Source organism: Rattus norvegicus, chromosome 13 (genome assembly GCF_021556685.1).
Source record: "Rattus norvegicus strain SHRSP/BbbUtx chromosome 13, alternate assembly SHRSP_T2T, whole genome shotgun sequence".
In the NCBI taxonomy this organism is placed as follows: domain Eukaryota; kingdom Metazoa; phylum Chordata; class Mammalia; order Rodentia; family Muridae; genus Rattus; species Rattus norvegicus.
This window is the reverse complement of record NC_141546.1, coordinates 45,689,885-45,716,885: the sequence shown is the minus strand read 5'-3', so window position 1 is coordinate 45,716,885 and position 27,001 is coordinate 45,689,885. Positions and strand designations below refer to the sequence as shown.

The following is a 27,001-nucleotide window of genomic DNA, read 5'->3' as shown; positions in this document are numbered from 1 at the left end:
ATAGATGACTATGAGTCTGTACAAGCAATAAAAGGGTATAAATGCATATTTCAAAACTACTGTACTGTTCTCAGCCTTATCCTCTTGTGACAACATGGGCTGATGGCATATCTGGGCAATGAGATAGTGACAAGGGCACTGTGGCATAACTTTAGGTTGCTATTAATAGAGGCATTTGGAATGATGGCGGTTGATACATCTGAGACGGCTACAAAGTAACTGCCGGGTTAGATGCCCCGCATAGAGGGGGAGGAGTGACTGGCCTGGTAGGATGGCTTAGGAGCTCACCACACTACTTCAAGTGACACACACGTTGAAAGTTATAAGTTATTTATTTCTGGGATTTGCTACTTAATATTTTTGGTCCACAGTTGACCCACGGGTAACTGAGACTGGCATCACAGACCAAGGGGGACTATTGTCCCACAAAGGATTAAAAACAGGAAACACTATTTGTTGTGTACCTTTAAATATGGTTCTTGTGTTCATTGTGGTGCTGAACTCTCCCCCCTCCCCCCTCCCCCATACCACACATCCCTCCACCGTCTGACTTCCAGGAGAGCCACACCTGTGTATGACAGGAACAAATCATTCATCTCTGAGGGACACAGGGCTCACTGTTCCTGTGACCACTGCCCATGGGGAGTTGCTTTATCCTTCAGAGCTAGGTGGGGACAGACAGGGACCCCAGGACCTCCGCTTGGTGCCCCCTGACCACCTGCCTCTCAGTGAAATCTTTGGGGTCAGTTGCTTCCTAGAGATGAATACCTCTGATCTGCTCGGAACTCAGAAAAGAAGACTTCTGTGGAGACAGGAATGTCTGGTAGGCATGAGGTATGAACCTGACCATTGTAGATCCTGAAAGTTCATCCCGTCTACCATTTTTAGAATGGGCCAACCTATCTGTGCTGTGTGAAGCCAGAAGAAAAAAAAAACCAGGTTCTAGCTTTGAAATGTACAGGACACAGAATCCATATCTCTCTACGTAGCTTGCTCTGGGATCTGTTACTGATTTTGATTTGTTCCCTGAATCAAGTATCCTGAAGGTTTTTTTTTTGTTTTGTTTTGTTTTGTTTTGTTTTTTGTTTGTTTGTTTGTTTGTTTTTTTACCCAACTAGCCCAGGTCTGACATTCCTACAGCCTGGGGACATGTTTCAGCCATTTTCTTGACAGAAACACCAGCTTTTCAAGTATCCCCAGACTCCCTGGCCTGGAAGTTGAGGACACTTCTGCCCCCTAGTGGCCAGTCATCAAATGCTCAATGCACCTTCTGGGAACAGGATATCACTGGCAGCAGCTTTGAGTCCTCAGGGAAAGAGCTTTCACATGGAAAGTAGCTGTCTAATGCCTCAGGGCCTTGGCCTTGCTGCTCCCTCTCCTGACTCCTGTAGCTTGCACTGTAACTGTCAGCCCAACTGTCACATCACAGGGAAGCCTGCTTGGCCCCTTTGTTTAAAATAGCACCTCATTGCTGTCCTCTGTCCTGCTGGTGGCCTGCTGTCTGTCCCTCTGTCTCCAGGTGTGCCTCTGGGAGGCCAGGACTCCTGCCTGTTTTGTGTGTTTCCAGACATCAACGCACCATACGTAGAAGGCAACAAAATGCTTGCCGAAGGAGTAAACGTGTGTGGCCACACCAGTGAGTGAGATTTAAATGGAGTTTATGGTCCTCAACTCACATTGGGATATGGGGAACCTGGGGAGCTCTCATTTGGCAGAGGGCACACTGAGGCCTGGTCAGTTATGGAAGCCGTTTGAACACCCAGGAAGCAGGAACAACTGGTTTTATCTTGCTCCCTCAGCTCTCCTTGGAAGAAGCCGTGGGAAGTCTCAGGCCTGTAGGCTTCTGCCTGTCAGGAGCGGTCCGTGTCCTGGCTGCTGAGGGAGTCAGAGGTGCATTTCCATCCAAAGCTCCTCAGTGCTCAAGGGAGAGGCTTGTCTCCAGAGACGCGCAGGATTGTGTTGGAGGAGAGGAGAAAGAAAAGCTTGAGTCATCAAGACTCCCATGATTTCTCTGGAGCCAGGGTTTGCCTTGCGACAGTCTCTCCTGCTGCAGTGGCTCAGTCTCCTCGCTGACTACGGGCTTGAGGGATTGAGCATCAGGAGTCTGGAAGGAGGGGGTCCAGGATCAGCAGCATTTGCTCCTCGGTTGGCCCGGAGAGAGCTTGATGGAGTCTGCAAGGTGATTCTCGGCGATGCCTTGGTACTGGGGAGGAGACAGGAGTCAGTATTTACAGCCTGAGGTCTAGAGAGCCCTGACAGTCAGTGGGCCGGGTCACTGGGCATTCTGTCTTCTTTCTGTGATATTGTTGGGACACTGAGAACCAGATGGGAAACCCTTGCCTTCCTACCTTCTCTCCCTTTCCCTCTCTGCCCTGCCTCTTCCCAGGAGTCCAGAGTATTTCAGAGGAAGGATTTTAGGAGCTTGGGCCTGACTTTCAGCCAGGTCTCATAGCTTCCCATTCCCCAGAAGGGACAACTGAGGTGATACATGGGCTCGGGCAGAGATGACAGGTAACCTCTCATCCTTGGTAGATACTTGTCCCACAAACATTTCAATACCCACAACGTTCTCTGTGTCCCAGGCCTTCCCTGCTCTTCTTGCTGGGCGTCTGGGGGAGCCCAGCTGTCACTCTGTCCCCACCAGGTGTAGGGAGACTTGCCTTACCAGTTCAGCATCTCCAAGCCAACTTTCTTCCCCTCCACCAAACGATCCAAGCTCCTGTTACTACAAACAGCCAGGGTCGGCCCTCACCATCTAACAAGCCCCTGGGTGCCCACCAGACTCCCTTCCTAAGAGCCTCTATCCCTTGGCTTCAGGAAAGGCCGGGAGTTCTTCAAGGAAATGAACTTCCTTTTTTGTTTCTTTTTTTAGAAGTTAGGATCCCCCCATCATTGGGAATCTCAATCTCCCTGCCTCTGCCTGGGTATTAGGGTTACAGGTGATAAGGTCATGGGTCCCACAGACAGACAGGTAGCTGCTGCTGCTTCTGAGTTTATATTATGTGTAACGGTGTGAGTTTACCTGTGGGTGTGTGCATAGGAGTAATGGTTCTCAAAGAGGTCAGAGGTCAGAGGTCAGAGGTCAGGGGGTGTCAGATCCCCTGGACCTAGCACTGCAGATGCTTGTGACTGGCCTGACATGGGCACTAGGAATCAAACACGGGTCCTCTAGAAGAGCAGAGAGTGCTGTAAACCACTGAGCCATCTCTCTACCCGGAAAGGTTTCTTCTTAAAGGTACCAGGTTCTTCCCTGCTGTGGCTACAGTGCGGTGCTCCATCTGCAGCCGGTGCTGTATGTAGGAGGGCGTGTGAGGGCGAGAGTACACCAACTCCGTGCGCTCAAGGCTGGGCGACACTGGTTCGAATACAGACCTCCTGCGTGCTAGACGGAACTGTACACGGAAGCCTGTCTCAAGTCACCTTTCCATGGCTACTCCAGGGACAGGGCCATGCCTCTGACTTTTATTTTCTCCACAGCACCTAGGTGCAGGTCAGGCTCCTAGCTGGTAATTGTCAGCCAAATGTAACCATGAATGTGACCTCAGAAATTGTTATCAGGTTATCAGGCCTGCCCTGCTGCACTTCAATAATAGTGGTCCCCGAAGACACCCAAGGGGCAATCTTCCTTCCCAAAGCATTTCTCAGACCCCTCTTATAGGGTCTCAGGGCCAGCAAAGCATCAGCTGCCCTTAGTTACCTCATGTGATGGGCACTGACCATTTCTTAGCAAGTGCATTTGAATTATTAGAATTTTAAATTAGGATGCGTATTTAAATAGGAAGAACCCGTGCTTGGGGTTGTGTGAGGTAGAAGTCTGCCCTCACGGGAGCTCCAGGAATGTCCCCATATCCCAGTTTGATGTCCTTGTTCACTGGTGTCACTTTGTCACCCGGTGAGCCCAACCACTCTGCGGCATTCTGCTCGCCTCCTGAAAACCCCTATGCACGGTTTCTGTCCACAGCAGCCATCTTTAATTAAATGCCTTCTCTGTACAGTGTTATGTAAAATACTCACAAAAAAAAATCTCATAAGACATTGTTGATGCTGGTCAGCTAAGAAAGGATACATGAGTTGTGTAAAGTCACACACAGTGAATAGAGGTAGAAGCAGGCTTCTGCAGAGCACAACCCTCCCCACCTCCCCGCAGCCCAAGGTTCCCTCCTTCCTGCAATGGCAACTCTCTGTTTACCTCCTCTGAGCTCCAGGATTGGTGTGAAGGAGCACACGACCCCTCTGAGAAGGGCCAGGTCTCAGGCAGCATACATGAGTTGCTCTGAGACCCCCAACACATATACAGAAGAGGACTGCTGGTCTGGCCTCATTGAGAGAAGATGCACCTAACCTCAGTTTGGTGAGGTGGGGGTGTGGGGTGGTGACAGCCTCTTGGAGACAGGGGTGGGGCTGGAGGGGGGAGGAATGGGATGAGGAACAGTCAGAGGCCAGACCTGGAGGGGGATAATGATTGGACTGTAAAAAGATTTAATAAGTAACAACAACAATAATAACAACAACAGGAAGAAGACAAGAAGAAGAGGAAGAGGAGGAGGAGGAAGAGGAGGAGGAGAAAAAGAAGTGGAGGAGAAGAAGAAGAGGAGGAGGAGGAGAAGAAGGAGAGGGTAGGAGGAGGAGGAGAAGGAGAAAAAGAAGAAGGAGGAGGAGGAGGAGGAGAAGGAGAAAAAGAAGAAGGAGGAGGAGGAGGAGGAGGAGGAGGAGGAGGAGGAGGAGGAGAAGGAGAAAAAGAAGAAGGAGGAGGAGGAGGAGAAGGAGGAGGAGGAGGAGGAGGAGGAGGAGGAGGAGGAGGAGAAGAAGAAGAAGAAGAAGAAGAAGAAGAAGAAGAAGAAGAAGAAGAAGAAGAAGAAGAAGAAGAAGAAGAAGAAGAAGAAATAAAAAGAAGGGCCAGATCGTTGGAGGGAATGCCAAAATATGTTTGCAAACATGTAAAGATGTTTATTAAAATCCATGTGGATTTTACATTCCATCCTATAACATGTTGGTGGGAAATTTCTAATTCTAAGTGCATATACACTGCTGAAAGATGTGCCCTATTGGGCACCAGTGTCCTGGGCACCTGAGCACGATGGACACCCCAGCGCCACCTGCTGGAAGCCCTGGCTCTTCAGTGTTGAGTCTCACCTCCTGTGACCCGCCATAGCCTCAGAAGCCTTGCTGGCTTTACCACCCCTATTGTCCGCTGACCTCATCCTCTTCAACACCGCATCTTCTTCTCTCGTAAACTAAACTCATAGCTGACTTCTTGCACGAGCCCCAATGAATTGAAGCCCGGGCCACGGATCTCTGCCCTTCTTTCCTTCTTCCCCACATCTCCAAAGACCTGCCGAATCTACCTGCAAACACTTTCTAAACACGCTGCCTCTGAAACATGGCCGCCTTGTTCCCCTTGCCTCCAGCTGCCTCCGAGTCACCCCACCTTCACTACAGTCTCCGGCTTCACTCTGTTGCCCTCAGGTGTCACATTCCTGTGGAGAGAGAATATCTTGTGTGTTGTGTGGATGCAACACCTGTCAATTAAAAAGCCGATGGCCTATGGCTTAAGCAGGAAATAGAGGTGGGACATCTGGGAAGCAAAAAGGATTCTGGGATAGAGCCAGGCGGAAGATTCGCTGGGAAGATGTGAAGAGATGGACGGGTGGAACCTGAGCACATGGGGCAGAATGTAGGCTAGAATAAATCGGAAACGTTAAGTTATATCTAGTCAGAGAAGAGCCTAGGTATGGCCAAGGTATCTGTAAATATATTTTGAGTCTGAGTCTTATTCTTGGGATCATGGGGCAGGGAGGAAGAGCTAAGGCTTGACTTCCACACCCCTGAGCCTGACTGCAATGAGACCCTATCATGAGCCCTCTCATGGCAGCTCAGGATGTGTTTATGGGATGGGATTGTTTTCATTTTATAGGTAGGGAAACTGAGGCACGGATCAGTCGAATGTTTTGACAGGTATGCATCTGAAGCTACCAGGACAGGACTTTATCGAGATCCATCTGTCTGCAGCCACCGTGCCTGTGACGTCCGGGCCTCAGTTCAGTTTCCTGTACGAGGATCAGGAACTGTGATGAGGTCACCAAGCTCCTTTTATTTGCAGAGAAAGGATTTTAACAGGAACAAGCAGACAATTGCCACCTGCTAATGGCCTCACGTGATTAAAATGTAACAGTAGGAAGGTTGTGCTTTAACTCCCAAATTGGGAGGGACGTATGATAACCACATATACACACTGGCAGTGGGCTGTGGAAGATTCCATGCAACCGACTGTTTAGCCATAATTGTACCACACAATCCTGGTAAGTTGTGATAAGCTGTCTTGGCTAATGGTACAGGCACGCTCACCTGCATGTTAGGAGCCAGCGTTCCTGACTGTGTGGCAAAGCCATGCTTACAGCCCTTGCTACTCTCTGCTGTTCCTTCACAGGAAGCAGTGAGGGCTGAAGGCTGACCTGAGGTCCAGGCTGGGCCACGTGAACTGAGAAAACTCTTAACTTAGCCCCTGTGCAGCTGCTGGAGGCAAAGGCTGCCTGTCTTTACCGACAGGGTCTTGAGGCATTCTCTTCAGGACAGCATGGGTCATGCAAGTCAGTAGGTCACCCACGGTGAGGGCACCCATTTCCACCTACAGGATGCCTCTAGTCTCTTAAGCACCCTTGTTCGTTTTCTCCATTTCAAATCACTGCTCTGACGGTGGTTACCTTTGCTGCCTGGACAATGTTGGGCACACATGCTGCGCTCTACACAAGCTTTTAAAGCCATCATATTGAAGCACCTGGATCTATTCATCTGTCTGATGAGAGGCTGTCAGCAACTCCTATAGGCTGTGGATTCCACTCGACTAAACGAATGCTTGGTCCCAAGAGACTTCTATCCCGCCGTGAGGACTGGCCTAGAGATCACTTCTGAAATCTCCACTGAATTAGAATCTCCAGTGTGAGGCACAGGACGGAAGCTCTTAGACACTCCACAAGGTGTTACTGAAAAGACCTTAATGATTATAAAAGTACCCTAATGATTATAGCCTCACATGCACATGCTGTACCCTTCATAACTGTGTCGACGCTAGTATGTCTTTGCGTTTGAAGGTGAATATATTCTCAGAGCAAGACCAGCAAGCCAGTGAGACCGTCAAGACCATGGCAAGACTCACCTGTGGTGACACTCGTGTGGAAGCTTGCTGAAAGAATATTAAGGACTCAGAGGATGGTGGAAGGATAATCACCGAGGTCCTAGGAATCGTCGCATTAGCTGTCACAGCTAGAGTTCCCCTCATAAAGCAGTTCGAACTGCTGAAGTTGTTAAAGACTGGTGTATGCATTCTTATGAACTTTGGACTCGATAACAAGATAGACAGGGAAACAGTTGATGACAGAGGAGTATTGAGACGAGCTGAAATACTCACTGGAGGTCAATTAGAACTATTAAGGGATCAAGTGACATTGAAAGGGTCAATGACAGCAAGTATGACTGGGAGAAGGTTAAAATGCATTTGTTAGGTCGTCCTAATTCTTCTCAAATGATCTAGGATTTGCAGCAAGAAACCGTAGAAGCATTTTTCAAAGAAGCTGCCTACTAGAGCAGGGACGAACATCATAGTATGTCTTGTGGATGGTGTAACTTCATTTCATCCCATGAATCATTTTGCTAAGTTTCTTGCTCTCGTGATTTTTATAATTCTCTTTGTGGTGACAACTTTATTGGCTTTGAAGTGTATTTATTTGCATAGAATGATAGACAACTAGATAGACAAAGGCCACGTTTACTGTGTAACTCCATCATTCTCCAACAATAATTGTTATCCCTTGCAGATCTGCTTAAAACAAAAAATGCGGGAAGATGGAGTGATGTGTATAGTAAGACATTTGTGTCTGGCTTTGAGTGAAATGTTTCAGCCAAGCCTTTGCTATGTTTGGGCCAATCAGTAGAGGCTGAGAAGTTGTTATGAGACTATTTGACCCTTGAAAAAATGTTCTCTGTCTACAAGGTCTGCACTTGGTGCTTACAGATGCACTAATCTTGATCCTAAGACACTGCTGGCAAACCTGGAGTTCTTACTTTTGATTATGGCCAGCTATGGTCAAAAGGGACCGAGATCCATGTGGGTTGTCTGCTCACACAGGCAGCAAGGGCAAGGCAACGTTGATAGTTGGAACCTTTCCCAGCCCCAATTAACCTTGTATAATATTTGAATAAAGTAACTGGAGTGAGCTGGCTGGGTGACAGCCTTCTTCAAGAGGCTGTACCCTTCTGCTCCTTCAGAAAAATGAAGGCTTAGCATCTTGGTGAGCGCCTCTCTCTACTGCAGCACCTACGACCAGCATCAATCAGTAACAAGGGACTGTGGTAGCTGGCCAGACTGCAAAACCAACTAAGCGCTTACTCCCAGGTACTTACACCTCTGGCTTCTGTGGCACCAGAATTGCTAAGCCCATTCAACTACCGAATAATGAAGACAATGAGAACTCCTATCCTCTCCATGCCCTTATCTACGCCCGCATTTTCTCCTTTGGAAGATCCTGAGGATCCCGCCTAGGGCAGTTCTGACTGGTTCCACTACTGCATCACTCACCCTCAACAGAGCCCGGCTGGCCAGAACCTCAAAGGCCTGCACCACATTGATGTCATTCTTCGCACTAACTTCAAAGTATGGCATGTCCTTCTCTTTACACCATTCACGGGCCACCTCCTGGGGCACCTGAGGGAGAGAAAGGATCACCGTTTCTGCATGGCTGTTACCATGGCCACTGTCTTTGCTGCAGCTGTGGCTTCATTGTGGGTTGTTCCCTCCAGAACTCATGTTGAAACTGCTCCGCACGGTGATGGTGCTGAGTAAAGGCGGTGAGGCCTCAGAGGGAGATTAGGCCAAGGACGGACATAGCACTAGGAAGATAGCTCAGTGGGTAAGAGCATTCACTGCCCAAGTATGAGGGCCTGAGTTCAAATCCCCAACACCCGGGTATGACCAGAGAGGCCCAGTGCTGTGGGCCAGAGACAGGCGGATCCTGAGAGGTCACTGGCCAGTCAGCCTCACAGACATGGCAACCTTTGGGTGCAATGACAGACTCTGTCTCAAGGGAATAAGGACATTCATGATAGAGAAGGACAGCTGATGGCCACCTTGGCCTCTGCACATCCGTAGGCACATACTCCTTCCTCAACATGCACACATGCACACATGCACACATGCACATATGCCTGAGCCCTACACAGCATATGCATTTTAAGAAGAAAGGATTAAAAAGGGGTCAGCGCCCAAGGGAGTAAATCTCTCTTTTGTGGGACTAAGAGTGGTTTGTCAGGAAGTGAGGCCACCCTCAGGTTTTGAGCACCCCTCATCCCATTCTCTTCCATTTCTTGTTACCATCGCCCTTGCTTCCTACCATCTCCCCAGCTCCATGATCATACCACATGGCCGCTGCCTCTCTTGATGACTGAGGGCCTTTCCTGTGTCTGTAGCTTCATATTTTATCTTTTCGGATTTTAAAAACAACTTATTTACTTATTATGTATACAGCATGTATGTCTGCATATACATCCCTGCAGGCCAGAAGAGGGCACCAGATCTCATTACAGATGGTTGTGAGCCACCGTGGAGTTGTTGGGAATTGAACTCAGGACCTCTGGAAGAGCAGCCAGTGCTCTTAACCTCTGAGCCATCTTCTCCAGCCCTATTTTTTTTCTTCAGTTCTTAACATGAATCTGTGAGGTGGGTGTTGCTAGTGTTATTTTATAGATGAGGGCCTCCTGGAGTGGTGGTTCTCAACCTGTGGGTCGTGACCCTTTGTAGTTGAATGACCATTTCATAGAGGCCACCTATAATCATTGGAAAATTAGATATTTACATTATGATTCACGACAGTAGCAAAATTATAGTTATGAAGTAGCAATGAAAATAATTTTATGATGGGGGGGTCACTCCAACATGAGGAACTGTATTTAGAGAGTTGCAGCATTAGGAAGGTTGAGAAGCACTGTCCTGGAGAATTACTTTTTCCCAGGATACACAGCCAGGGCAGGATTTGGACATGGACCTGGCAGAATTAGATCCTACTTAACTCGCTGGCTTCCTAAGATCTGGCTAAAAGCTTCCTCTCAACACTGGCTCCTCCTTCAGTCCCTCTAAAGGAGATGACCCCATCAGACATAGAACAGGCAGGGTGGGAACAGAGAGCTTCCTCTCTGCCTCCATGCTGCCTGAGCAGATCCATGCAGGAGGGCTCTAGTCCCCGAATAGAGGAAACAGGATAGAGCCCTGAACAGTGAGAAGGTTAGCCAGTGGTCAGACTCTATATTAGGCACTTTATCACATGTCAACTCACCTAACAGCATCCCTGCCAGACACATACTATGAGATGGAAGCTATTGGCTCAACTTTATAGGCAGGAATACTGAGGCTCAGAGAGGTTCAGAAACATGCCCTGGATTGCACAGCTCAGGAAAGGGAGAGCATGGATACAGGCCCGGCTACACATTCCCCTGGCATCTGAATTGCTGCTGAAGGACTCTATGTAAGAATCTTGTTCTTTGCTGTCACCCTGTGAGACTGTAGGTCCCTTCAGCTTGGGCTCGGGACCTTTGACTTCTCAGCCTGTATATGTGAGCCAGCTGAGAGACGGCGTTACTCCCAAGTGCCAACAACTGGATGCAGTTTGTGGCTACTGGGTATGTTCTGAATTACTCTGAGAGGGTGACCCACACCAGAGTGTGATTTCTCATTAGTTATTTTGAGGGGGAGATTACCATGTAGCTTATATATGCTGTGGCTGGTACTTTAAAGGTTATTTAAATGTATTTAAGAGAATCAAGCTGTTTCTCCGGGAGGGAGAAAGGATCATTTGCCCCCTTTCCTAGAACACGGGGCAGGTTGGGGAGACCAAAGGCCACCCTTCGTCACACTGTCTCCTCATTGCTTGCAGGTTCTGGGAACACCCGTCTGACTGAGATGGAGAGTCCCATTGCCGTCCACTGTCTCTGGTTCTTGCTCTCCTGGTCTCAGCACTGACAGGAATGCCCACTAGCTCATGTCTTCTTTCCACAGTGCCTCCATTGTCCACCAGCACCACGCTGCCATTGTGAGGCTTGCGACTTAAAGACTGTGCTCAGCTGAGCAAGAATGTCTAGGCCTCAGTGTTGGCCTCTGATGCCTAAGGTTTTCTCCTTCCTTTGGGAAGAGGGACCCCAGTGTTGACGAGGAATGCTTCCTCCTGTAACTGGTAAGCCACGAAGACTCTTCAACCTGAGGGTAAATCCTTGACTGTTTAGAGCAGTGGTTCTGAACCTGTGGGTTATGATCATCTGAAAACACACATTTCGAATGGTCGAAGGAACCTCCAACCATAAATTCAATCTTACTGCTACCTCATAACTGCAATTTTGCCACCGATCAGTGTCTCAGTTCCTAAGAGCATCAGAAATACATGTTTTCCGATGGTCGCGACCCACAGGTTGAGAACGGCTGGTTTAGCGGGACACTTGAGATGTCTGTAGTAGTGACAGGTAAATAATCACTGGATATTAATACCTTACGCCTGGATGGCATCTTTAAATAGTCATTAGATGTTAACACCGCCAGCATCCTGGGTACTCAAGGCGCTATGAATCTTTTAAAGTCTTTGAGGGCAAAGTCTAGACGTGCACTTCCTTATGTCCAGTCCACTCTAGCTCCCACCTCCCCAGACCCTGACTATCTAACTGCATCTAAGTTATGTAGCACTCATCGGTTACTGTCAGCAGTGAAGTGAGTGTAAAGTTAACCCTTTCTCTAGGCTGCAGTCTGCAGGGGACACTTTTAATATCAGCCCCAGACTGTGTCAAAGGCTGACTGATCACTGAGAGAGCGTGGAAAACATGCCCTCAGCTGCAGCCACAGCCACAGACACGGCCATGGCCATGGCCACGGCCACAGACACGGCCACGGCCACAGACACAGACACAGCCACAGCCACAGACACAGCCACAGCCACGGACACGGACACGGCCACAGACACAGACACAGACACAGCCACAGCCACAGACACAGACACAGACACAGACACAGACACGGCCACAGACACAGACACAGACACGGCCATGGCCACGGCCACGGCCACAGACACAGACACAGACATGGCCATGGCCATAACTACAGACACAGACACAGCTCTGCTGTCCCTTCCCTTGCAGTAGACAGTGACCTTGGCGTCTGCCTGGTGAGACCTGCATTTATCTTATCTGCCACCCTGCTGATTGGTCTCAAAAATGACTGAACAGAATCTCGAGGGCATCGGTTGAGACTGTGCACCAAGCCACTTCTTTCTGGGTCCCCAGCCCCTGCCCCTAGAGAGGGCTGTCTAGGAGAGAAGCCATCAGACAGCACTTTTAGTTTTCTCTGCCAATGGCACCTGTGAGTTGATGACTTTGAAGATCATCTTATCTTTTATGTTAAGAGTAATAGTTCTTTATAGCATAATAGTTATTTATAACTTAAGCTCAGAGGACTTTGAAAGTAAATCTAAGATGTGGTACCTTGAGACATAGTGTTACTTTTGGTCACATTTTGGTTCTGCCCATTTTGACAAAGGCTAGGCTACATTCTAAACATTTGTTTACATTTATTTATTCATTTTACATTGTGTGTACGTGTGTGTAAACAAAGGTGAGCCAGTAATTTCTTTAAAATCGTACACACACACACACACACACACACACACACACACACACGGACATCAGAGACAAGTTGTAGGAGTTAATGCTCTTTTCCCATCAATGTGTCCCAGGCATGAAATTCCAGGCGTCAGGCCCTGGGCAAGTGTCTTTACTGCTGAACCATCATGCTGACTCCAGTTTGCATAATATTAATTGTGATGCTTTTCTGTCTTACATATATTGAAAATATTGCTGTATAGATTTAAAATTAGCACGTCTGGGGGCCAGAGAGATGGTTCAGCAGTTCCTCTTGCGGAAGACCTGGGTTTGGTTCCCAGCACCCACAGGGCAGCTCAGTGACTGACTATAACTCCAGTTCCAGGGCATCCGATGCCTCTTCTGCATACACGTGGTGCCCTTACATGCATCTAAGCAAAATATTCCATATACATAAAATAGAAATGAGTAAAGCTTTCAAAGAATTGGCTTATCTGAAACTACTTAGCGAATCTCCAAGAACAACAGAGACTATTTTAGAAGACGCCATTCTGATCCCAGTTGGTTGTAGGTCAGAACTCACCCCCCTGATTGTGGAGCAAAGCATTCACACTCCCAAGAGTAAATCCCTTGCGGCTGAAATGTTAACAGCCCCTTTCTCATGAGCTAAGTTTCCCCCACTATTGGCTTCTGCAGGAGGGGTTTTTAAACAAAGGTGAGCCAGTAATTTCTTTAAAATCGTTCTGGCTGTAGACATATGTTGGCATATGTATGCGTGTATTTCTCACAGCAAAATGTACACCACATAAGAGCTAACATTGTAGTTTCATTTACACATACAATTCAGAGCATGACGTACATGCCTGCTCTTGAGTGACCACTACTGGGGTCCAGAATTTCCTCCTCTCCTAATCTAGCAGTGTATTTTTAAATACATATATTCCTTTGATAAATAGGAAACACTACTGTCTTTTCCAGGCCTGTCCTTTAGTGGTATTAAGGAGGATACAATTACAACATTTCCCTTATTCTCAAATAGTCTAAGGGAACACATCTTCCGGTTGCCATGGCATAGAAGAGGTTGGAGTGGACCCAGGGCATGCAGGGAGCATGGTGGACCATGGGTGGCTGATTCAGCCAGGGTTCTGAATGGGATTTTGCCCACCCCTCGGCTCTGTGTCCATGACTGCAGGCTTCCTAGATACTGTCATTTGACTAGTCTTCATTTTCCTCATCCCAAACAGGGGTTGACAAACTCTTTGCTAGCTCAGCACCAGAGTGAAGAGAGCTGAGTGCAGGAACTTCCCCGCTCAGTTTTGGCTTTAACAATATCCATGTTGTGTTAAGTCTCTCTTTCCACTTCTTCCTCCTTACTTCCCTGAACTCATTTCATTATTGTTCAGTACATCTGGTTCCTACTAGGCCACCTCCCTCCAAACTTCCTTTATCCAAACCATCTTTTATCCGCCCCATTTGATGGCCATGGCTTTTCCCTGGGTCTCCATCTCCAGTTTACCATCTCCACTGTGGTCATTCCCACAGATGATGGAGGGGTTTGGCTTGCCTGGTACCTTGTTGCTTCTTCCAGTCCCTTATTCTTGTCTAAAGCAAAACTCAACCCCTGGGGCTTGGCTCAAACCTATCCTATGAGCCATGACCTACTCTACACCCAGCCAGGCATCCGTTATTTATTGAACACTTGCAGTCTGCCTCCCTTCTCCATCAGCACACGACTGCCACTACTCAGAGTAGCCAGAACTTTTTTTTCTGCTATCAACCTCTCCGCTTTTCCATCTTCTTCTTCTTCACAGAAGCAGATCCAAACACAAAACAGGCCTTCCTCTCTTCCACCACAGTTTTCCTCTCTTTCCAAATTCTGCACACCCATCCTACACTGCTCTCCAGTAACTGATGCTCTAATAACTGCCCCGCCCCATTTCCTCCAGGTTTCCTCAGAGCCCTCCTACCCTTTGATCCTCCAACTTGGAAAGGTTTCAGTCCCAGGTCCCTGCATGTACTAGCATTTACTCCAGCAGCACTGTTGAAACACATTCCACAGATGCTACCTAAGCTCCCAGCCTCCTCCCTTCAGCTAAGCCCTCTGTGTTATGTCACCTCTTGTCATTGTCCTCCACAATCTCATCCTCTGGTGTTTGGATTCAATTACCCAAGTAATCAGAATCCGACCCTAAGTTGTACTCATTTGGAATCTATAACAGCTAGAGAGATTCTAAGTAGCCAACCTTTGCCAGGATTCTTAAGCCTCCTTTTTGACTTTGTCACCACTGGACAGTGGCACCTCTTACTTCACTGAGAAAGCTCTGGCCTCCTTCTCTTGAACACCCTCATCTTGACATACAGGTATATGAAAGGAGATGTTAAAATGGATGTTGGATCTCAGTATTGTAATCTGATAGACTTCAGGTGTGCAGTGGGGTGGCCATAAGACCATGTGTATTTCCAACGGCTCATGATGAAGAGTTGCTTAGATAACACCAATGCCCACAGCATGAACACAGAAGGCTAAGAAGGAAGGATTGGGTAAGACTCCTTGGAGAAATCTGTGCTGTAACTATTTCTGCCTCCCATAGGAGTCAGCTGGAAGAGGGCCTTGAGGTTGGTTGCTAACAGATGGCCTCTAGAGCTTGGTAGACATGAAAGGCTAGGGTCTGCATATACCTCAGGGTTCCATGGTGAAAGATCATGAGGTGGAGAGAGAACTGGCTCCTTAGAACATGATCAGAAGGCATGAGTATGTTCCATAGAGGAGCAGCAAGGTTGGAGCTCCTAAGAGGACTGATTGGAGCTAAGGAAGAAAGCAGTGTATACTGTAAAGCACACTGAAATGTTACTTAGAGAGTCTGAGAGACCCGAAGGCATGGCTCCCAAAAGAGGAACCTTACCACATGTGCCAGGCCCAAGAACATGAAGAAAGCTGCACCAAGGGAGACCCACAAAACAAGAACTGTCCCGCTCCCTGACCACTTCTCCTTCTTCCTGCTTCCTACTTCACTCCAGACAGGACTATACCCCAAAGCTCCTATCTGACCTAAGCAGATGGGGAGTGTGGACTTGTAAAGCTAATAACGAAGCTGGCCCTGTGAGGAAAGAAACAGAGACTTGGATTACTGTCTAAGACAGGATGTCTGACTAACACTGAGTGTCTGACTTGAGCTGGCCACACGGAGCTGAAGACTTGTTCTCAGCCCACACTTCTCCCCTGAGGTTTTGTTCTTAGGTATCCCCAAACTTGTAGGTTCCCTAGCTGCTTGAGGTTGTCCTCCAAGCTTCTCAGATTCTGGACACCCAGACTAAACATGTCCTCTCTGAACAGGGATCTTGCTTCTCTGCAGGTGGGGACACCTGGAAGCACCCCTTCTGTCTCCCTCCCTCCTCCTGTCTGCTCCATACTTCATGGTACTAAGTTTTGGGTCAATTCTCCTGAGGTTTTCTGTTTGAAGGATTGTGAAAACAGAGTTCTGGTACGATGACTCCCATCATGGTTTTCCATGAGGAATGATGATCTAACAGCTCCTTTAGGTACTCTTTGGGCTTTGATCAGCACAAAATACTTTTGTGTCATGCATTACAAGTCAAGACAATCACTATTCCTTTTCTGTTTGCAAGTAAAGGTTAAAGAACTTTCCACTCAACAGCCCTGTGATGGCTATGACCTATACAGGTGGATCACTGTAGTCATGGGGTAGACCAGTTGTCAAAGGCCTCATTGGCTATCATGGGTATGTATAACTTAGTGAAAAATGATTAGTTGCCTAGCAAACGTATCCAAGAATTGATACCTTTAGATCCCTGTGTAACTTCAGGCAGAAATACTGTTCGAAGATGAAATCAAATTCCACCAAGATCTGACTCTTGGCTCCTCTGAGGTTTTAACTCTCTGGCTCCCAATGGAGTCATAATGCTTCTATAGCCTAGAACCCACTTCTGGACTTAGATGGCCTTTCCCTGTGATCTCCAAATCTCCAAAATTTATAACTGTCATTGCTTTTGCCACATTGTACCATAATTGTCACTATTAGACTGTAGATTTCTTGAGGCAAGAACTCTGTCAGCATCGTACATGAGACCCAACACAGCATGGGATATTGGGATATGCAGCTGTTTCGTACAGTTTGTTGAGTGAGTGAGTGAGTGAATGAATGAATGAATGAATGAACAGTACCTTCCTATCTTCCAGATCGATTTTGTTGCCCAGCACCACCATGGGATATGACTGCTCCATAGGGACGATCTTTGCCAGGACATCATCCCTCCAGATATCCAGGGCTTCAAAGGACTCTGGATCAGTAACATCAAATGCCAGGATACAGCCATCGGAACCTTTGTAGAATGTTGATACCATTGAGCGGAACCGCTCTTGACCACCTGTGTCCCAGATCTGGAGGGGAAGAGCAGCGCCCCATTGGGGCTCTGGTGAGTGGCTGAAGGGAAGCCCAGCAAGGTTGTATCATGCGAAAGCCCTCATTTCTGGATGGGGAAAATCCTAGTGTAAGTGTCCTTCCACACCCAGGCACTGCACTCTTACCCCTTCCTCCTCCCCCAACTCTACCACAGCCCTTAGCTCTCACTTTTCCTCTAGTTTATCAGGGTAGGGGTTATTAGCCCAGCTCCCAACAGTAACTATGTTTTTGGCTTTGTAGGTCACCTGATCTTGTTATACTGTTTACTTCTGCTATAGTAAATAAACAAGTAGGTGTGTCTATGCCCCAGTGAAGAGACTAGGGTTAGCTCAGGTTATCCCATGTACTTTGCTTATCTCTTTCCAGATCCTCTGAGCTTCTAGTATATGTTGCTGTGTACATGAGACCCAACACAGCATGGGATTTTCAGGCATGTGTGTAGTAAAGAGACAGAGGGCACTGCTCACCTGCAGCTTCAAAGTTGTGTCATCCAGTATGATAATTTTGGAGAGGATGCTGGCCCCCAGTGTGGTCTGGTATTCCTCAAAAAATGTCTTGTGTACATATTGATGAAGGAGAGAGGTCTTTCCCACACTGAGGAAAAAAATTCCACACATGTGTAAACTCATACCTATAAACACACACACACACACACACACTCCTATCCCATTCTATCCCATTCTCAGGACATTACCACCCCCTGAACTGAAGTCTTGTTCTCTCTCTCTCTCTCTCTCTCTCTCTCTCTCTCTCTCTCTCTCTCTGAGCTTAAGAAAGAAAGGGCTTTGATACATGAGTGACTCAGGGTAGGAATAGACATAGAAGAACAACAGTGCATACCTTAGGTTGGGGTTAGACTGCTCAGAGAATTGCCCAAATTCTGAATTTCTAGTATGGATAGTCTAGAGACCACCCTTTGGGGGAGCAAAGGATGAAATAGTTTCTAAAATAGAAACCAACCAAAATGAGCAGTTTGGGATAAGGTTAGGCATCCCACAACAGTGTGTAGGTTTTTGTAGGGTGCAGTAAGATGTAGAAGGATCCAGAGATGAGGAGGGGCTACATAGCCAGTTAATTCAGAGCTGGACCCAAACCAAGAACTTGTTGCTGGCTACTTTCAGCTAAGCTCCCTTCCTTGGAGTAATAAGATGCAATTCTGTGGTCACTCTGACTCAGACAGGGTCCCTTGGAGGTGAGAGCACAGTCTTAACACTCGCAGGTGAGGCTCTTCTCCAGCAAACACCCAGCAGCCAGGCTTGGCTTACCCAAGTGCACCAACAATGATAAGTTTCAAGTCCACTTTCTTTCGGGGATTCATGAGGGCCTGTGGGGAAACAGAAGTCATGTTCACACTGGCCGGTGCTCGTAGCCATTGTCACAGAAACTAAGCCTCCCATACTCGGTCACTGCAGCCTTCCCTCAAGTGTCTTCCACTACTATACCCTAGCAATAGCATCCAGCATCCCGTGAGCTCTGTCTTCCTCTGCTTTGCCAGGATCTTGCTAAGGTCCTGAAGCACACATGACTCAGCTCCCTGTACACCCCTCCCTCCTCCCTCTACTTTCCCTTGCCAAGGCTCCAAGCCGGGCAGCTCACTCACCCTTCAGTTCTTCCAGTCCTGCTCCGGGAGGTAGCCCAGAGTACCAAAGGACAGGACAGATCTGAACAGAGACCTCACACAACACAGCCTAGAACCAGGAATGGAGGCCAGCGTCGGGAGAGGGGATGGGCTGGGCAGGACAAGGGATTCATTGTCACGACTGCCTGGAGGCTTTGGATGGACAAGAACCCCTCCCCCAGCCAAAGCGTGCGGCACTTGCCAACCATAGGCTCTTTGCTGCAGCTGGAAGGGGATGGAATTGGTACACATTACTGGAAAGCTACTTGGCAGTCTGTGTGGCGAGCCTCAAAATAGCTCTGACCTCTACTTCTAGCGATTTTTCTACAGAAATCACCAGAAACTTGAGCAAATACTTCTTTTTCCCTTTCCACCATTTTATTGAGTCTTCGTGAATTTTACACCATGCACCCCAATTCCATTCATCTCCCCCATCCCTTTGTATCCACCCTCCGTCCTTGCAACCTACCCTGCAAAAGAAAAGGAAAATGGGATGGAATAAAAAAGAAAATGGTGTCAAGGAAGATGCGGTATGTTACTGTGTGTCCCACGGTATACCCATTTGTCCACACATTTTTACTTGCAAATATTCATTGCAGTGAGTCCTTGGTCTATTCCGAGGCCTCTGGTTTCTGCTGTGCTGTCTATATTTGATCCTCACATGGACTCCTCTCGGATATCCTGTAGTTGCCCTGTCTCATGGAGATCCTGCAGCTTTGGATCTGCAGGACTGGCCCTCTCACATGCTCCAGCAGATCATGGGGCAGATTTTGGGGTTGGCCAAACTCAAAGCCCTTGATCTGGACCTGAAAGGTAGCTAAGTTGGTCAGCCTGCCAACTCTTCTGTGCCAGAACCACTAGGACAAGCTTTCCAGTCCTGTTCCAACTAGTTCACCCAATACCAGAGTCACTGTGGGGCAGGGTCAGCTTTCCCATGCTCATGCTCTTGGTGTAGCTCACCTGCACACCTTTGACCAGAGTCAGCGCTACAGTACTGCTCAAGTAAGGTGCAAGGCCTGCTCTCCTGAGTACTGAAGCCAGGCGTGGACCCAGCTCTTCCACTCTCATGACTTTGAGGTTGGTAACCAGCTCCCCTGATGTCAGGATCAGCTCTGCTGTGCTGCCTAGGTGAGGAGCGAGGCCAGCTCAGCATGGTGCCTCAGGCAGTAGTCTAGACCAGAGACATCTGCATGGCATGGGACATCAACACAGAGCCTGGCTACTGTAGGACCATGGACTGAGACATGGCACCTGCCAGAGGCCTGGCCCCAGATGTCCCATGGCCTCAGGTGGCAGTGCATGTGACTCAGATTAGCATGCCCCTCCCCACAACAGCATGGCCCAAAGATGGTCTCTTGTGACAGCCCAGACCATCGACACCCCTTGGACTTTGATGGCAACTTGGGCCACAGACATCAACACAGACTCCAGCTGCAGCAGGGCCATGGACCCAGACATGCCCCTTGGTGGCAGCCAGAGCCAGGACCTCACCATGGTTTCCTCATACCTGCACTGTTGTGCAGAGCAAAGACTTTTATTTTTAAGACTGTCATTCCAGTATTGCTTATTAATACCCAGCAGTGATGAGGTACTTAGGCGAGGACACACGATGGATGATGAATCTCTTACTAGTCAATGGAGCAGAGTATTTGGGCATTTTATTATATGTGGGGGGGAAATGTTCATGCTCTATGATCTGAGTGAAAAGTTGTTGCTAAATTACATGTGCAAGATCATCTAAGCATCAACTAATATCACAATTGCACTATTATTTTTCAACGTTGGGGGCTTTGTGATTGCTGGCCGGGCACCATATGTACAGATCCCATGAAATAAAAAATGTATACATTGTAAAATAGCTAAATCCAATTAATTAATGTATGTACTGCTGAACATAAACAAATGCACCCATTTCCTGTGAATAGAATATGAGAAAGCCCTGGACTTGGCACTGAGATCATCTAAGATGAAAAGCAAAGGACTTTCCCTAGGAAACACCAGGAAAAAAGGAACAGGGACTGAGTAACACTAGAAAATGATGCTGACAACATGGCGGGCCTGAAGAAGTGAGGCATGTGGTGTGGTGATATTTCCTAGGAGAGAATGAAATAAAATTCTGGGGAGAGAGAATGCAAAGGGTGATTGATTTGCTTCAGGAGAGGAAGCGAGATTGAGGTCGACTATGACTATTACATTCCGTCCATCCATCCATCCATCCATTATTCTAGGTACTTAGCAAAAATTCTCCATCTCCCAGGGATGTGGAGGCCGGGAACTAAAGATACTAACCTGGGCTGATATACTGCAACAATGTTGCTGCTCACAAAGGCAAGCAATCAAGAAGTGGCTGAGAAGTCTCTGAAAGGGGCGTCAGTTATCTCTTTGGAAGCCTCCCCCAACCCCAGAGCAACAAAACACTGTTTCCAAACACTTTGGTACAGTGTGTCAATTTAACTTAAAAGACCCCCCACAACGTCTTAGAAGGCCTTAGAGTTTCCAAATGGAGGCAGAAGATGAGACAGCAGCAGTTGAGCGCCTGTGTGGGTTGCACCACACTATGTGCAGCACACTGCTCTCACCATAGCTCTGAGGTGAGTGCAAACAGGGCTCAGAGAACAGTTATCCCAATGGGTGATCGCTCAGTCCTACTGCAGTGCTGGCCTAACTTGAACAAGGCCTCCGTCCTTACCGACACAAGGTGTGTGTGTGAGTGTGTGTGTGTGTGTGTGTGTGTGTGTGTGTGTGTGTGTGTGTTGGGGGTCGGGAGAGCCACTCATAACTCACGCAACACCACGCTATAGTAAACGTATGAGCTAGGATGGAGGCCACTGAAAGCTCCTCTGTGTCCTGGTGCCTTCTGATCACCAGAGTTTGGAGTCCTGGTGTCTGTGTACCAGATTGGTGTGTTCAACAAAGCCTTAGGTGGATTGGGAAAAGGCAGCCAGAGGGATGAAGAGGTTCTATTAGAGCGAGGGACCTGGGGTTGCTGTGTGTGAGGACTTGCACTTAGTGGACACATCTAATGTGGAGGTGGAGGAAATGGACTATGCCGACATTTATTGGTCAGATACTCTGCTGAGAGTTTTGAAGACATGCAAATTAATAGCACATGCGTGCGTTAATCGAATTAGTGTGCTATTGTGCTTGATGCATTGTTTTGATATATTTACTGGCACAAATTGAGGTTTCTTATGAGCGTTAAGGTTTTAGAGTGTTAGTTATTTTAGTGCACACAAAATATTTATGAGGTTGGCACTATTATTATCTCTGTTTTACTAAGAACTAGAGGTTTCCAGGAGCTAATTTAGGGATCCCTAACAACACACAACCTGTAGTGGGAGAGCATGGGTTGGAGCTGAGATTTAGATCCAGGCCTAGTTCTATAGACTGCATTGATGGCTGATACTGATCTCCTGTTTGACAGGATCCAGCATCACCTGGGAGACAAACCTCTGTGCACATCTGGGAGTGAGTTTCTGACTGAGGTAACTGAGGCAGGAAAATACACCCTAAGCATGGACACACCGTTCCATGGCCTAGGATCCCAGGCTGAATTGCAAACTGAGCACCAGTGCTCCTCTCTGCTTCCTGGCTGCAGACGCAGTGCAAGGAGCGGCCCCGTGCTCCTGCTACCATGCTTTTCCCAGTCACGATGGTTTGCTTTCTCAAAAGGGGAGTCTAAATAAGCCCCCATTTCCTTAAATGTGTTAGTCAGGCATGTTGTCATAACCATGAGACATGTAACAAGCGCAAATGAGGTACTAATACACTAAGCAGTTTTTTAAAAAAGATTTACTTATTTTTTTGGTCTGAGTATAGTGTTGCTGTATTCAGACACACCAGAAGAGGGCATCAGCTCTCATTAGAGATGGTTGTGAGCCACCATGTGGTTGCTGGGGATTGAACTCAGGACCTCTGGAAGAGCAGTCAGTGCTCTTAACCACTGAGCCATCTCTCCAACCTGGCAGTTTGTTTTATATTAGAAAGGTGATTGAAGCCTGGAGCCTGCTAGGCAAACACTCTGTCACAGAGCCGCACTTTCACACCTTTTTGAGGTGTAGTCTCATGTCATTGCCCAGGCTGACTTCAAATCAGCAATTCCATGCCTCAGATGCCCAAGTATCTAGGACCATAAAAGTGTGCCACTGTGCTGAGAGACTATGCCTATCAAGTAAAGATTAATGAAACTAACATAGCTTGACCCTTTGAGGCCCCCTCAGAGCACATATTTGCTCTCCCTGAATCTCCACCAATAGCACACTTTCTTTTTGAAAATTAAATTAGTTAAAACTTTCAAATATGTGTACTATATTTATACCATTTCCCCTACCCCTGTATCTCCCCTCCAACCCTTCCCATGTTCCGACCTTGCCATACCCCCTCTCAAATTCATAGCCTCTTTTAATGCCAGACGTTCTACACACATGCCAATCAATCCATAGATATTCTGAAACACAAGGCCATTTTAAAAAGGGTCAGGTGAGGACATACAAACACACGCTGATCATTTAAGTTAGACCCTGCCCCCGAATCTAAGCATTTGACAGGATGTGATTGATCCCAAGCATCAGTGAGTCGAGTGCGTCTCTGAGCCTAATCCTACATATGTGTATCCTGGAGACAGACAGACAGAAACACAGATAGAAACATGCCATCTAGGAAGAGATGAGGAAAGGCAAAAGAGAGGCTGAGAGTTTCCATTGCATCTTAAGGGTATATATTTCAAAAATTAATTCTGCAATCTTAGTTTCTGTAATTTAAAAATATCAAAGAATAGACCTACCTCTCCCCTCTTTTTCCCCCCAGTGTTACCCTGACTTAACCTCTCTTTGCAAAGCATATGTGACCTCATGGCTTTCCCAGAGTCATCTGAGTGTGATTTCCTATTTGGATGAATCACCGTGACTTTGGGGAGAGAGAGGCTGCCTCATGCCAGACAATGACTGTGACTGGTGGGGTCAGAACCCTCTCTCTTCCCTAATCTACCCATCTGTGACCTTGAGCTGTGAGTATTACTATTTTTGAAGTCTCTGTTCCCTCCTGGATAAAATGGACATCACCTAGGGCTGTGGCTTCCTCTGCACAGGGGACATATGTGTCATATTTATGATAGCATAATAAGATCTTGACGTTGGGAAAGATCCAGATAACAGATCTCGGGGATCTGATTTGCAGTGCCTGCCCTTTTTGATGATGTAAGCACGTGCTTGCCCTTTTTGATGATGTAAGCATATCCACTAGGGCTGCTGTTAAGCTACCAATGTCGAGGGTGCATAGTGCTTGCAGGACCTCAGTATCACTCAATCCAAGCTCTGGACTTGCCAGATATGTCCTCAATGCTTGCTCCTCTCACCTGGGGTCAGGTTTCTCCTAGGGGCCACCCCCCCCCAAATGCTCAATTCCTCTGCAACACCAGATGCTAGGGGAGGGAGTGTTAGGGGTGGGGCTGAGGTCTTTCCCTTGGATTTTACTTGCCTCTTCTGATCCTAATAACTTCTCTACCCCTTCCACTGTCCTGATGCCTTTTCCAGATGTGCCTTGGAAATGTGCAGTCACCAAAGACTTCCATACCCTGAACCCAAAAAGGACAAACATTTGATGAATCTGACACCTAAACATAGCCTTGATCTCCCATTCGGGGAGTGACCTGAGCTGGCCCAGTGTCTGGTTCAGAGGAGTTGGTTTGGGAGCAGACAACAGCTGGGCTCTCTTGACTCCTACTCCAGGGTTTCAGATAGTAGCTGAGGTTCCCTCCCATGTCCTCCACCCCTGGCTGGGTGTAGCTACAACGTCCTTTTTGGCCTCTTTTCACTGGCTGACTCAGAGCTTCAAAGAGGGAAGCAAGGCATCTTCCTATCCACAAGGCTGAGTCATCTTCACTGTTACTTAACAGTGAGTAGCAGGCTCGGAATGCTGGACCTGCCCAGCCAGCCCAGCCCACACAGAGCAGGACTCCAGGCAGGACCACCTCTTCTCTAGCTCCACCCCCACAGCGCTTCCAAGCCAGAGCTGGGACCCACCCGTTGCTTCTCTACAAAGCAAGGAGGACTGTGTTGCTGCAGAGCTCCTGGACCTGTGGCGAGTCTACAAGAACCCTTGAGGATCTCAGCTTTTACCTTCCCACGTCCCTATTCCACTGGCTCCAGCCAAGACCCAGCATAGTCTCTTGCCTTACTTGTCCTGGATGAGGTCCTACGCAAGTTGCCAGGGAGACCAGTGAACAGGGGCAGCTGAGAGTTTTGCAGCAGTCCCAGTTTCTCTGTCCGGTCTTTCCTCTGCTTCTAGTCTTGCTCCACGGTTTCTCGTCTCCCCTTTGCACCCCGAACTTTATTCATTCTAACAGTGAACTCACAGGCTGAGCATAAGGCTTTCTGTTTGATGTGTTCTCGGGGCACAGGAGGCTTTGTTGCCTGCCAGTTGTCACGTGACAGTCTGCATCACCCAGCCATCCTTGCAGGTCTAAACCTGCTTCCTCCACAAAGCACACCCACAACGCTGCTCTCAGAGCTCCCGGTTCTCATTCTTTAAGCTCTTTGGGGAGATGTTTTTCCTGCTTCCCCAAGTAGACTACCCGTACCCTAGACAGCACCTCTTATCTCTCTGTACACCTGTCCCCAAAGCATGGTGACTGATGCTGCAGATACAGAAGCTTTTCTGAAGAGTGACATATCCATCCATGTGTCCTCTCTATGCATGTATCCATTCATTCGCCCATCCAGGTATCTAGACACCCATGTAGTGCACACCTGCTATGCAGAAGCACAGTATGTCTAAGGATACTCACAAACTACTATCTGCATAAGATCTTTGTAGTGGGGGACTGATCGATAAGCCCAGAACAATTCTTTTTATCAATAAGCAATGCCTACCAATTATAGAATGCTTGCATTTTATAAAATGCCATTATAAGTCCAGAGATTCTGCAGTCGAAACTACTTGGTAGGCCAGCGAGATGGCTCAGCAAGGAAAGGTACTTGCCAGAACCCATGTAAGGGTAGAAGGAGAAAATCAACTCAACGGAGCTATCCTCCGATCTCCACAAATATGCCGTGGTAAGTATGCATGCCTTTCATTCACAGAAAACATAACACAACACACACACACACACACAGACACACACACACACAGACACACACACACAGACACAGTCACATACACAGACATAGACACACACACACAGACACAGACACACACTCAGACACACACACACACCCAGACACACACACACACAGACAAACACACACAGACACAGACACACACTCAGACACACACACACCCAGACACACACACATAGACAAACACACACAGACACAGACACACACACAAACATACACACACACAGACACACAGACACACCCAGACACATACCCAAACACACAGACACAGAGGCACACACACACACACACACACACACACACACATACCCAAACACACAGACACAGAGGCACACACACACACACACAGACACACACACACCCAGACACACACACACACACACACACACACACACCCAGACACACACCCAGACACACAGACACAGAGACACACACACACCCAGACACACACACACAGACCAGACACAGACACACACACAGACACACACACACATACACACACACACACACACACACACACACACACACACACACACACACACTGAGCAACAACAAACTAGGTTAGTATCCTAGTTCATCTCCGACTGCTCTTCACTGGGAGAAATTCTCATGGATTAGAACAAGAGGGCTATTTTCCCGTTTTGGGAGCTCATCTTTCTCTGATGATAGCTCCCAAATCTTCATCCCAGAGGGCACCATGTGCCAAGGAGCTGCCAGATGCCATACATAGGACCTAGCCCTCTTGGAAGACTCTGGTTTCTTTCAGGCCCTGCAGGTCTAGAGGCATAATGACAGCCAGACTCCTTTGAGCTGCCTGTCTTGTCTGGTTTTGCTGCCCTTGCAGGTTCCCAAGCTGGGCCCCAGCTCCCTGTGATTGACAGGGAAGTCTTTTCTCTACCACACCCAGGAACTTTCTGCAGTGCAAGGGTCTTTGTACTGGGTTAAAACCCTGCACCTGCCAGATTCTTAGCCTCGTTTCTGCACCCTATTTCGACCTCTCTTCACCACACACAAACAGTTCCGGCACAGATGGGCACATGCAAGGACAGATAGGCTGCCTGGCCCCTCACAGCCACTGGCTGTACGGCACTCACCTCACACAGGTGGGAGTTCTGGGTCTGGGCCTCTCTTCCCTGAGTGGCAGTTTCAATCTGGCCAGTATTGAGAACGTAAACGGTTTTGGTGAGAGGCCACTTCCCTCTGAGTTTTCCTCCTCTGTTTCT

At 47.9% G+C, this 27,001-nt stretch overlaps 1 protein-coding gene across 7 annotated transcripts; it reads right to left on the bottom strand.

The window, feature by feature from the left end:
• Positions 1-313: 313 nt before the first annotated feature.
• Positions 314-27,001, bottom strand: Rab7b (Rab7b, member RAS oncogene family). Of its 7 annotated transcripts, none has more exon segments than NM_001109328.2 (6): positions 314-2,203; positions 8,573-8,698; positions 16,808-17,023; positions 17,513-17,639; positions 18,311-18,369; positions 26,873-26,972. In NM_001109328.2, coding segments are annotated over 5 exon segments (600 nt in total). In that variant the 5' UTR covers positions 18,364-18,369; positions 26,873-26,972; the 3' UTR covers positions 314-2,125.

Bases quoted from the DNA above. Each gene is read 5' to 3' on its own strand.
- Rab7b (XM_087581449.1), bottom strand. From the start codon at position 18,363: ATGAATCCCCGAAAGAAAGTGGACTTGAAACTTATCATTGTTGGTGCA. The intron at 17,024-17,512 runs GTGAGCAGTGCC...CTTCCCCTCCAG, and splicing joins ACACAACTTTGAAGCTGCAG to ATCTGGGACACAGGTGGTCA. The intron at 8,699-16,807 runs GTACTGTTCATT...TCTCTCCCTCAG, and splicing joins TCGATCTGGAAGATAGGAAG to GTGCCCCAGGAGGTGGCCCG.